This window comes from Argiope bruennichi, chromosome 6 (genome assembly GCF_947563725.1).
Source record: "Argiope bruennichi chromosome 6, qqArgBrue1.1, whole genome shotgun sequence".
Taxonomy (NCBI): Eukaryota; Metazoa; Arthropoda; class Arachnida; order Araneae; family Araneidae; genus Argiope; species Argiope bruennichi.
In genome coordinates, this window is record NC_079156.1 from 136,990,164 (window position 1) to 137,003,994 (window position 13,831).

The window sequence follows — 13,831 nt, forward strand, 5'->3', positions numbered from 1 at the left end:
GGTTGGAATGTGCCATCAAGAGGCGTAGTCGCAACCGAAGAGTGGAAATTGTAACAGCAGGTTAACCAATGGGAGTACGGGCTCATCTGTGACGTCGCGACCAATGGGAAAGTAGAGGCGGAGCATCGAGATGGCGGATGAGGAGCACGGCGGGATCTTCGAGCGAGAATTTCCCGGCGAGGAAATCCGTGCGGATTTGTTGTCGAAGCGAGAGCAGCTAATCTGAGAGTGTGGACTCGGTTGCCGTGCAAAATTCTATCGGGCTCTCGATGAGCGTCCCAGGCCGACCAGATGGTGGCAGATCCGCGCCCCGCTCCTCCGAGGCCTGGCCGGGGCCCGGGGCTTTGTCCGGTCCCGGGCAGCCGACCCCGAGTCTGCTCCTGCGGTCGGCGGAGCGCTACCAGAGAACCCCGAAGTGCGCTCGCTGCAGGAACCACGGGGTGGTGTCGGCGCTCAAGGGCCACAAGCGTTACTGCCGGTGGCGGGATTGCGTGTGCGCCAAGTGCACCCTCATTGCTGAGCGACAGCGCGTGATGGCCGCCCAGGTGGCCCTTCGCCGCCAACAGGCCCAGGAGGAGAACGAGGCTCGGGAGCTGGGGCTGCTCTACGGGTGTCACGAAGGCCTACTGGCCATGCACCGGGCCGGGTTCACTTTCTCGGCCGCCATGGCCCACATGTTAGGCGGGAGGAGGCCACAGGGAGAAGCGGCCTCCGCAACAGCCTCCTCGACGGTGCCACCAGGTGAGTAGAAGAACCTCTTTCCTCCACCTTCCATCCTAAGGCGTGTTCCTATGAGTTGCATTTCACTTCAAATCGAGGAAGTCCAGTCAGAACGACCCAACAGAGCACCCAAAACAGAGAGAGAGAAACCAACACGAATGAAAAACCGTTTAGTCAGGAAGATAACTTCCTCCAAATGTCCGAAAGTGAAATGCAATCCGTCGGGAATATACCTTTGCAAATTTAAGCTATCCATAATGCAATCGATCTGAGCAATCTTAATTTTATTAGCTAGAATTCTGCCAGATGTCTATTAGTGGGTTTTAAAGAGGAGAGAGGGGCTATGCTATTTAACGTCATCATATTTAAATTCGCAAATTTTATCTGCTTAAACGCATTATTTCAAAATCTTTTAACAAATATCATGCAGGAAGCTAAGTTAACGATGTAAATAAGACTGCATGTTATGTTTGTTAGCAATATAAACTTGGCTCAGTTGTCAAGTTAAATTTTCCTGCAGTACAATCAATATAGACAAAATCGCCTTATATCATGACGCATGTCTTTTCTGTCTGATGCATCTTTGATGTTATCTATGAGTAGTATATTGTGTAACATACATCTTGCTTGTACATCTCTTTGTTCATAGCTAACGAAAGTACTAGCTGAAATGCATTAATAAAAGAAATTTCAAAGCGAATAAATAAAAAAATTTAAAATGTTAGATAAATTGCAAAATTTTCGAAAATAATCATTGATATAATTGTTAATCAATGACTTAACTCCTTATTTACAAAGTTTTAAAGGGCGTTAAAAAATCAAGAGCTTCTTTTGTTAAACGTTTGTTTCCACTTTAACAAGAGTTTGCACGAGAAGCCAAGAGATGAAAATTGCTTGTTAGAATTCATTAACTGACGAAATAATGATTTATTTGTTTAGTTTGTTCATTAAGACTTTAAAACGTTTTTCTATTATGCCAGATTTCTTCGCCAATATTTAGAAATTCTTCTTCACTCACATCGCATTTAAATGTACTTTTTTATATTTATTATTGAATTTTCCATATAGCTCATAGATAATGTACGTCTCATACTTACAGAGCTTTCGCTAATAGCCTATTTTTATTAAGCTTCGCAAAAAGTCCATATATTTGTGTATCGTAACGTCTCGCTGGTTAATTTTGGGAAGAGAGTTTGAAACAATTTTATACCAGCTGGTACCCGGCGCATTGCTGCCGCAGAAGAAATAATTTTGGAAATATCTGCAATTTGAAGTAGCTGCCTTGCATAATTAGAAATGATAGAAAGAATGCTATTTATTTTCGTGTCGACAGTGATTACATTCATTGAAATTAAATGATGTATAAATAATATCTATTCTATCTTTTTGACTTTATTATTTAAGTATAGGGTATACAATATTTTTTTGTTTTTCCGTCTTCAGCAAAAACAAACACATTTCTTGGCTGTCCGACCCTTGAGCATCCAACATACAGCTGGGCCGTGTGAAAAACACGGATTTTCTGGGTTTAAAGCGATAAGTTGGCAAAAGTTTTATTGCAATCGGATGAACGGTACGACAGCGCATAAAATAAGAACACACACACACAAAAAAAACTACATGCAGTGCTGATATAAAATATTATGATATTTCCTTTAATGACGTAGCAATTAGATTTTAGAAATGACATGTTGCATAAATTGTTCGATTTTTATCCTTATAATATATGTTATGGTCAATAAGATTGATTGATTATCGGTTAGTCAATGTGTTAAATTGATTAATTATTTTTATGTGCTATTATTAATAATTACTGATTAATGGTATTAATTATAGCATATATAGGACCAGTTTATTAATTTATTGGAATTTCATTTTTAAAACATATATATATATAAAAGAATCAAATAATCCAGAATATCAGACAAGAATTCAATAGATTTGGACAGTTAATATAAAGAAGATATAAAATAATATTAGACAGTTAATATTCAAATAACAGAAACTACTGTTAAAAGCTTTTCAAACTGAATCTTCCTGAAAAGTGTTTTGAAAAATTTATTAGTGGAATTACTTTTTAATGTGTATTAATTTTGATATTATGTAAGAAAAACTGAACAATTAAAGCATTGTGCGGAATGTATGAATGAATTAAATTAACAATAAACGGAATTGTATCAAAAATAAAACGGAATGAAAGGTAGTATTTTTTTAAGATATCATAAAATACATCTATTAAAAAGTTTTTGAAGTCAACTTTTTCCAGTATGGTACTGATTAGATACATGAGTTATTAATATTGCTTTAAAAGTTATCGGTTTTCACTAGAATTAATTTTTATTGTTTTAAAAATAATATAAATATTTTTAATTAATTGTTAGTATATCAAACTATATTGTATCCATTTAAAATGTTTTTTAGTTTAAATATTTTGGGAAAATAATTATAAAAAATGTTATTTCTGGGAGCATTAACACTGATGAGAGGGATAAAGTACCTTAAATACATAAAAAGAGTTTATCAAACATTTTAAATACCTATAATTCATTGATAGGAGTTTTTAATATGCGCGCTTTTCTAGTTACTAACTTTTTCGTTCTCTAAAACTTACCCAAGAAACAGTAACTTAATAACATGTCCGGAAGTCAAAACTGCTTCCATAATATGAAATACATATTACAAATAACTGCAGAATCTCGGAAGCAGCCTATGAGATATTAGCTGCTACTATTTGATTGTAGTTAATAATAAAAGTTTTTTTTAATTGCGATTGAGACATTTTAGCATTCCTATGCCAATTAATATATATTTCTGTTGAAAAATCGGTTTATTTTTTAAAAAACCGGGTTGTATGTTTATTTTGCTACCATGCTATTTATGTCATTTGATGAGTGTTTGCATTTCCGGACAATCTTTTGAAATAGAACAACTAACTGCGTTTTAAGTCGGTTTTCAACTAAAAGTGCCCTCTTTGCCTGCTTGACATTTTTGCATCTTTCAGCAATACAATCGGCAAGATCTCTGAAAAAGAAAAGAATTTTTGTATTACTGTGCACAGAAGGGGGAGTTGATTGCACTCTGAGAAGCAATTCGGTTCAAAACTGTTTTCTCGTTTAACGATGTATTGCTATAACTTTTTAAAAAGTAACTGGCTGATTCGTTTTTAGTTCTGGTGAATTATGGAATATAATAAAACAAGTGCAAGGATTAAAACTGATAAAAGCAAATTCTAAATCATTATGCTCGAGCACGAATTTTGATAAGTTCTTTATTCACTTTTCAAGTTTACAGTGAGTAAGTCGAATGGAAAGTAAAAACAATGTTAACAAGTTAATGCTAAAGTATAAACTATGATTGATTTTTAAAAGTCTTATTGAAATTTGTCCACAATTAGTATAAATCAATAAAAAATCTGCATTTCTCTTCGAGACATATTTGGGTAAAAATTATAATTGCCTTGGCATTCTTTTAAAATTTATCTATAAATTATTAACCATCTATTAGTATAAAAAATATGAAAAAAGTATAAGAAAGTGGTCAAAATTAAAAGCTTCCACATCGTCAATTTTTATATACTGTTTTTTACGAATTTCAGTACTCTTGCTGCAATGAATTAATCAATTAATTAAAGTCAATTAAATAAACAGTTTATAAAAATGTATTGACAAAAATTATTAATTAGGTTATTTAATTAGTCAACATGATTAAAACTGCAGCATTTTTAAAAAAATTAAAACATAAGTCTTAAAAATAATTCTCATAAATATTTCATTTCACTGAAAAAAAACTTGACGAAATGAAAATAATTTAACGAGAAGCAGGGGAAAAAATGAACACTTTTTAATAATAATGACTATGAAAAATTCTTTTTTTAAAATAATACTTATTATATTTAATAGGAAAATTTTGATCTTGTTTAGACAAAATACGCAATCTTGTATTTGTAATTAAAATATAATAATAGTAATTAAAAGACAAAGTTATTTAAAAGTTTTTGAAGGATTATGCAAATATACCTTAATTAATAATGTAATGGCTTTTAAAAAAAATTCTTTAATTGAAAAATTCATTTATTGTCTTGTATTACTGATCTGGGCACAAAATACAACATATTGATTTAATCATTAGTTTTTAGATTTCTGAGCTTTCATCGAGGCAGGGATTGCTTTGAAAATCGATTTTCATGGCTGGGGACACATTTTCTTTAATTCGTCAGTTATTAAAAAGCTACAGTAGGGAATTTAAATGGTTTGTCAATGATACTTGATTTTAATTTGATTAAATCTATCTTTAATAATATGGCTATACCAAAATCTTAAAAAAAAATCATAAAAAAAATGATTGCAGAATATGGATATTTAAAAATCTAAAACAACTCTATTTAAACCTTTTAAATCGTATAAAAAATCATTAAATCCAACTTAATAATAGCTTAATGCTGCACAACAATTTTTTAATTTTTTCAGCATTGATTGGGTGGCTTTTTTTATTAAATGTACATTTCATAAAACAAATTATTCCTCAAAATATTCCTTGACAAGATTTTTTTTTGATGTTTAGTAAATTTTTACTCTGCATAAACCAAGTACATTTTTTCGAATTACCTTCTTTCAAGGATTTTGAATTCACTGAAAAATTAATTTTGCTATTGCAAAGCTCTGAAGCTACAATCTTACATGCATGAGCCTTTTATTCAGAGAGTTCAAATATAGACAGAAGGAAAGATATTTTTGAATCACAAATAAAGTAGCAGGTTGAATTCCGTTCGTGATACACATTTCTGAGATTTCACGTTAATGACTCTTCAAATAAAGGGATTTCTAATATTTATTTATGAACAAAGAGCAGGGCATTAAATGAAATGAAATGAGTAATAATAAAGATTTAAAATATACCTTGGACTATTTGAGATTTTATTACTCGAAAGGCAATGTTTTCATGAAATAATTTAAACATTTACTTTAGAATTCGATTCAATTTTCGATTTTGATTCAAATATACATTTATTTTATAATGTAACCCATTCATCGAAAATTTTTGTCTTTATATTAAATTGTTTTTCATGGCGCAGAAATTCATAAAGATTGAATTTGGGTAGAAGAAACAACAACAACAGCAAAAATAAATAAAAATAAAAAATAAAATAAATCACAATAACCCAATTACATCTAAACATTTACAAAAATAATAAAAACTAACTAAAGTAATTTAAAGGCATTTTTAATAAACTGCATGTTTATAGAGTAATAATACTAAAAAAATGCAAGAAAATTATAAGAACTATTCACACATCAATGAAAATAAGTTTTGCGCATTCATGCTTTGAGACTGACAAATTTCTCTCCTTTTAGCTCTTTAATGTTGTGTGTTTGCAGAAGAGTACCCCCATCAACCTACCTGTTAAAATAAAAGTCTAAAAAAAAATCCAAGAAAGCAGCCAGCAGTCCTTGCGCATTGAAAACAGAACACGTGACCAATAAAATCATTTACTTCGAAAAACGGTTGAGAAAAAAAAGATAAAATCAATCGGATTAACCATCAGATTCATTGATTTAGGACGACATTTATTTTGAAAAAATACTTTACAGTTTCATTGTTCTTAGTGACAGTTTAAAAATGAAATAGCTGGTTTAAACTAGATTAAAAATTTATTGATAGTCATGAAAAGAAAAAAATGTCATTCGCAAGTTCGTCTTTTGAAACAAAATTTTTCCTAAATGAATGCTAAAATTTATTCTCAGCAATACTTTAGTGATTTGCTTTATTCTCGAATGAAATTTCATTATTACAACAATTATTATTAATTGTATTATTCTATAACAAATGACCAACAATCTTTCAGAATTTATTTCTTGGGAAAAGGTATTTTATTACCTACTCTCATATAAAATATGACAGAAATTGCAAACTTGAAAATGTTTCATAATTTTGATTTGGTATTTGACAAAAATCAAATTTTTGGAATAAATCTCCGATTTTTAAATTTATTAGAAATTTAAAAGTATAAACAAAGTTTAAAAATGGTAAAACTTTTAAAATGAAAGATGATATATCATTGTTTTTTTTAATATTTTAAAAGTGTTGCATCTTGAAATATTTTATTTTATTTCAATTTTCTAAATTATTTTTTTAACTTTATTTTTAAAAATATTAAATGTGTGCTTCATATGGATCTATTATATTTTGAAATATTATTTCAGTGTTTAAAAAACTGTCGTCTCATTTGAAGAAGTTCTGAATGAAGAAATGCTGAATGTCGTATTCTTTTTTTCTTCGTGTACTGTATTTGGAAGTGTCCTTTTGGACCCCAAAACCCATTTAACTACTTCTTACTTGACTGTTGTGTTTTTATTGTACATTTCTGTGTTTTGTGTTTCTTCATCTTTTCTCCCTTTTCCGTTTCCCCCCTTTTCGTTTATAAATTTGTATACATAATTGAAGAAGACGGTAAAGGTTATGAAATGAAAGAAAATATACATTTTTATTTTTAGAAAAGAGACTCGGCTCATCGTGCTTCTTATAAATTTTTATCATCCATCCATTCATGAGCGAGTTCCTGGAAATATACAAGTACATTAGCAAGAAGGGTGCTGAAATACATATTCATTTTGTTTCTTACTCCTGCCTGAAACATTTCTCATTAAAAAGTCATATTTTATTTTCCATATCGGAAAAGGCAATAAGCGTTTAAAAAAAAAAAAAACTAAATATAAACGAACCAAATCAGTCGACGGAGCCAATTTTGTAAAATCAAAATATTTTAGTAAACAAATACTTTTCATAAAACTGTTAGATATATGTGTGATAACAGAAATTTCCAAAATGATAGAAAATGTCTGATGTGTCTGCTAAGAAACATTTAGAAATATCCATTATCTAATCAGTATTTATTATTGTACTTAATGGTAATCATAATTGTAACTTTAATAAATGTATCAAGAAAATTATCATGCAAATAAAAAAAAATAAAAAAACCCTGCTTTTTGAAAACTAAATGCGTTTTCTATAGTTCAGTGGAACCTATTCGAATGGACGGGGATCACAATAAGAATTAGTTTTAAAATAAATTTATAAATTTGATAAATATTGTTCTAAAACTGAATGCAGCAGCAGAAGGCTCCAATGATCAAACTAAAGATTCCAGAAGCGCATTCAACAGCTTCAATGAATAACGCATAGTTAAGAAAAATGAATCATTTTATCTAAGAAAACGATAAAAATTGACTGCCTTTTTAAATCAGTTTAAAAAGTGTCATTTCTATAAATAAGTAGATAATTTTAATAAGAAAACGGAATTTGAATGTAAAATATGTGGAATAAATCTCTAGTATAAAGGCTATCATTTACATATAAATTGTTTTTAAAATAAATAGAAATGTTTGTATTTTTTTTATTTCATTTCTTTATTTTTTTTTACTGAAATGCAGCGAAGTTCTACAGAGTGAAGTTCTCAATGGACGAAGAGCTTTCAATAATTATTCACTTAGGATGATTGAAGATGCAATCTATTGAACAGCAACAAAAAATTGAATTTTTAATTTTCATTTAAAATTCAAAAAATAAATTCGAATGGTAGACGTATTTTATAATATATATGTATTGGAAATCCGAAGGACTGAAGAAAAAAATCGAAATGCTGACTCCTCCGAAATGCTTGAACGAGCGAAGTTCTATTGTAATTGTTAGTAAGATATTTTTAACAGAAGATTATTTCAGAGCTCAGTATGGAAAATAATGTCTACCATGTTGAAAAATCTGATTGTTATTTTTTTTAATGAATTCATTTTTATTATTACTGTTATTGCTTTCAAATGTGTGAAAAAGGCTAGCATGGAATTTTCACTCTCATTCAGCTGATCTTCTTTTCAGTAAGGAAACAAATAAACGAATAAATGTTATGAAGAAACAGAATCGCCTGCGTGCCTATGAAGATTTTTATTTTTAATTGGGAGTGCCGATGACTTTTGTTGAATCCATCTTCATAGCAATATGGGGAAATAATTTTTTGAATGAGGAAAAATGTATACAGTTATTTCGAAAAAAAAAAAAAAAAAAGTGATAAGACTTTACTTCAAAGTAATCGATAAAAAAAAATATAGCGAATAAAAATATGCGTGCATTAAAATGTTTACATCTGGCACCTAAAATTTCAATCCAGTTCTACAATGAGTTCATTTTTAAAATTCTGTTTTATTTGAAATGGAAATAGTTGAGGATTTTATTTAGTAGCAACCTGAATTGTCAATGTGGATGATTAAAAATGAATCTCTCCGTTTCAAAAATAAACTAAAATGGATAAATAACTTTAAACAATGTTTATTAAGAATAAATACTAACTACTACTTACTTTACTAACAATATATCCTACTCTTTCCATATACTTTACTTTAGGCTTCCCCTGTATTGGCCATAAATTCGAACTATTTTTTTCTGATCCAATTCAAAATTTTAGAAGAAGAAAACGCTCATTCTTCTCTCTTGTGATTTTATTTCATTTGAATATTTTATTTTCTCAAACTATGCCAATATCATCTAAGACATTTTTATGGGCGAGGATTTACATTTCAATCATTTCAAAAGCTTATAAAAATTTATTAATTGCCTTCGCTTGATATTTATAAGGGATGTAAATAATGGCGGACATGTTATCCGGTAATGGCTGTTTCGTACTTTGTAAATAAACAAATAAAATAAATTTGGCACATTTTTTTTTACAATTATATACTCTTTTCAAATTCAGTTCAAAATTCTTTGGAAGTTGTAAACAATTGAATAAAAAAATGCGTAAACTTCTTTTGAAAATAGGAAAGTTCTTCGTATGATCAATATATTACATTATTAACAAATATAATTTTAATGACATGTTATGTTTAATAATTGGGGAGATTTTCTGATTTTTCGATTAAGCTCTGGTGAGGAAATAATTCATTGCATTTGTATCGTTTGATTTCATGAAACGCAATGTTAGAAGATAAATAATCATCTGGGAATGCTACTGATCATTTCTACGAGATCAATTTCATCATGTTTTACATTAGTTGTGAGAATTTCAACTAAATTAAAGTTTTGGCAGTAATACCGAAACTATAGCATTTTACTGAAATTTGTTGCGACTTTTTTAAGGAGTCAACACATGACTTAGAATTGAAAGCTTTTTCATTAACCGTGACGCGTGCATGCCATTTTCTGTGCCCAGAAAGGACTTTTCTGTTCTCATCTTGTGCTAATGTTGCAGCATTTCATTTCAATGGGAAAACGTTTTTATTTTGGAACCATGACATTATGAAAAAAATACAATTATATCTTCAAAAATATTTAATTTAATATGCAAAAATTTTGGCAGAAGTTTTGATTTCTGTATATTATAAATGGTAAAACAACTTAATTTTTGGTTCCAGCGTTATCAGTGTTATTTGTAAAGCAATTGGTATCAATCCAATGATATCAATATATTATTGGATTGACTTTGGAGTAAGAAATTCTTATCATATCAATCAAGATTATTTGGAATCAATGGTATCAATGCTAATTTACAGACCACGAATCGAGCTTTTTGACAGTTATTGAAACTCGGCGTTTGATTTCCGTATCGACATTTCTGAAAGCGATAAAATATGTACCAGTAACAGTATGAGTAGACTGTAAAAACTTTGTAATTTCAGAACTCAAAGAATAAATAATTTTCCGGAGAATAAATACTTAATGTTAAAAAATGTGTATTAAAAAGACGTGTGCGTAATACTTAATTTGAAGTAAAATATTTTGCCTTAGTTCCCAATTTGATCCGATTATTACATATAAAAGAACTATCGTAAACTGACACTTGAGACTAACTCAATCACACCTTTAAGTAACTGTTAAAAACTCAAAAAATAAAAAAATGATAAATTCATCTTTGCTTAAATTACAATAAGAAAGGTATATATATATATATATATATATATATATATATATATATATATATATATATATATATATATATATATATATATATATATATATATATATATATATATATATATATATATATATATATATATATATATATATGTTAAAAAAAACCGATGTTTTAAAATGCATGGTTTTAACTGCAATTAATTCTGCTAAAGTTTTATTCATTAAAAAGCTTTATTTTTAATTAATGTGACGATTATAAACATTAAGAAACAAACAGTTGGATTTGATGTCAGGTGATTGTAGTCAGTTGTTTGTGGTGTCTCTATGCGTGTAAGAAAAGACAGCGTTGCATAAATTGAAATGGGATGTTTTTGTTATTTTCGACAGTCGTTTTGTGTTCGGAAAGACAATTTGAAAATAACAAGATTGTTTCCCCCAAGGTTTCTACAGTAAGAAACATGGGATACCTTGATGAGAAAAGCAATAAAATAAAATAAAGAAATGTTTATCTTTGAAAGTGGTTGTAAGTAATTTTGAACTTCCTTTGAGAAAAAAATAATATTGCTAGTTAATGACAATAACTACTTATCCCCAGAAGTTGTTAATCATGAGCAGTGCGATTCCGATACTTTGAGGTTAATTCTTTTGCCAAATGAATGACCGGATGCTATTCATCTGAAATACTACAATTTCTGTACCCCCCCCTTAAAAAATACGATCAATTATTGAGAAATCCAGTCTGAAATGACGCCTTTCACGGGATGAGGCCACCAAAAGAACTGAGAACTCGTTCGCTTATAAGTAGTTCTCATATTCGAAGCCTAGTTCCCACTCTCCAGAAGAGGGTATGGCTGACATATTTTGTAGCTTTTTCCTCATGTGTCTCAGAATTAATTTGCATTAAAAAAATTGTTTGGCGAAATTTTTTTCTTGCACACCTTCCTCACATTATTTCCTTACTATCTGTTGTGCACAAAAATATGTAATTTATTAAGCTAAAAAAAACCAATAAAAACCAATAGAATATATTTTTTTAGGTTTCTATACTTTTGCATTATATTTCCTGAAGAATTTGAATTTTTTTTGTTTCTTTGATTAAAGTAGAGTAATCAGAAAAGAATAGCACAGCATGAAAAGTTACATCATTGATTTAATTTTTATGATAACATAAAAATATCCTTCTAGTGATAAAATGTCCTATGTTTTTGTCAGAAAACGTAAATATTTATAAAATAAAAAAATATATATATATAAAAAAGAAGAATATAAAAAAATAACTGAAGAGCAATTTCCGATGCCTTTTGAAAATTTTCACAAATGATATTCAAAAACATATAACTACGAAACAGTCATTTTTGCTCACGCGTTTTAAGTGACATCCTTATATCAGAACATTCCCATTTTCTAAATTATTAGAGATATAAATTTAATTTTTGATTTTTCTCATAAAATTATTCCAGAAATTATTCAAAGAAATGGCATCTAAACCATTTTGCTATGGCACTAATCATAAAAGAGTTTATAATTACATTTTATAAAAGTTTGAACAATATGCTATTTGATTTACATCCATTAAGCCTGAAATCCTTGAATCATCGCCCCGAAAATACATCAGAAAGCTGCAAAGTTTCATAGAATTTGGGGATCAGTGACACGGTTAAAAAGGAAGGAAAATAAAGAGAAATATCCCCGGATTTTCAACCGAACAGAAGGAATGTTGCGCACCAGTAAAAGAATCTTATTATAAGATATGACTCTTTTAAACAAAACGACAAAGAAAACATTTGAAAATCCTTCCTAACTGATTTCTTTGACGAAGGTGAATTCAGATCTATTTGTTATGAAAGCGAATTTTCTCCTGCTTCACTTTCTTCATCTGTCTAGTGGTACAAACAGCATCACTCATCAAGACTTCTTCATGAAATTCAAGGCAGACCACAGAGCAGATGAAAAAGTCATATCTTAAGAAGAAGATAAAAAAGACAATTCGCTTTCGAAGATAAAAGAATATCTTCGAAAGCGAATTGTCTTCAAAGAAAATAAAATGTAGTGACTTGAGAATGCATTCAACTTTGATTCCACGGTTAATACCTCTTCAAAAACAGTTTGTAAAAGAAAATGATGTGAGTAACATGTACCATCTACTACTTTTTCATCGGAGTTCCAACATCACTGTCATTTACTGAAGAAATGACAGTGATCGTCACTACTAACGAAAAATATGGGAGTTAGAGAATCATGCAGATATAGCTAAAGACGTTTAAAGCAATAAAAAGCGAAATATAAAGCAATAAAAACATTGCTAAAGAATTGTGTATAACAGTTTTAAATTTCTTTATTTTAGAGCAACAATAAAGGAACTTTTTTTTATTCTAACTCTTTTTTATTTTTAATTACGTCAGAAATGATGACCGCCGAAAGATTGAGATTAATATTTCATAATGTTTTACAGACTTTTTACAGACTATTTCTGTATCTACTAACAATAACGGAGAATGTTGTTGTGCTCACTCTTTATACAGATTACTCACCAAGGACAGATGACGCAGCTGAAAGCTACTGAATTTGGATAGACAAACTATTTTTAAGAGCAGAAATGTGCATTTTGGAATGATTATTTTTTACTTTAATTAAATAAACATGAAGCGAGATGTTAGTGTTCTCTCACAACTGCACAGAACTGACTTTTGAAACTTTTTAAAATTTAAAAAGATTTTTTTTTTCAATAATATAAGTTTTATTGTTGTATTTATTTTTCTCGCGAGTTCCGACATTTCCCCGATCTTTAAAAAAATGGATAATAATAAGCAACTTATTTCTGTGTTGCGATGAGACTCAACCATTTTTATTATTTCGTCAAATATTTGCTCTCCTGATCCTCTTTCATTGTCGAATGTTAAGAGCAAAAGGACTTTGTTTAGTGAAATTATTACAGTAACGCGAAAGACAACGTGAAATATATTAAACGGATACTTGGGTGTCTCATGGCAAGACTGTTTTGTTGAGAAAATGATGATCTTCAAGTTATGCATAAAAAATTAAGTTGAAATGAATCACAATCAATATTTTCAACGAACCGGCTAGTGGCAAAAACGAATAGCCTTTAAGAACAATGGAAGACTTTAAATGGCATCGCTTCTTTTTCTTTTCTCCCGCCCATCCGCTATCTAATGAAGGGTGTCAAAGAAAGTGTTAATAAGGAGCATACGTTTTC

General features: G+C 29.8%; 1 protein-coding gene across 1 annotated transcript in view; it reads left to right on the forward strand.

Annotated features, from left to right (window-relative positions):
• The first annotated feature begins 269 nt into the window (after positions 1-269).
• LOC129972083 (doublesex- and mab-3-related transcription factor A2-like) overlaps positions 270-13,831 on the forward strand; it is a 66,537-nt gene continuing 52,975 nt past the window's right edge. Inside the window, exon 1 of the mRNA XM_056086064.1 lies at positions 270-741. Coding sequence (XP_055942039.1) covers positions 270-741 — 472 coding nt within the window. The remainder of the gene's footprint in view (positions 742-13,831) is intronic.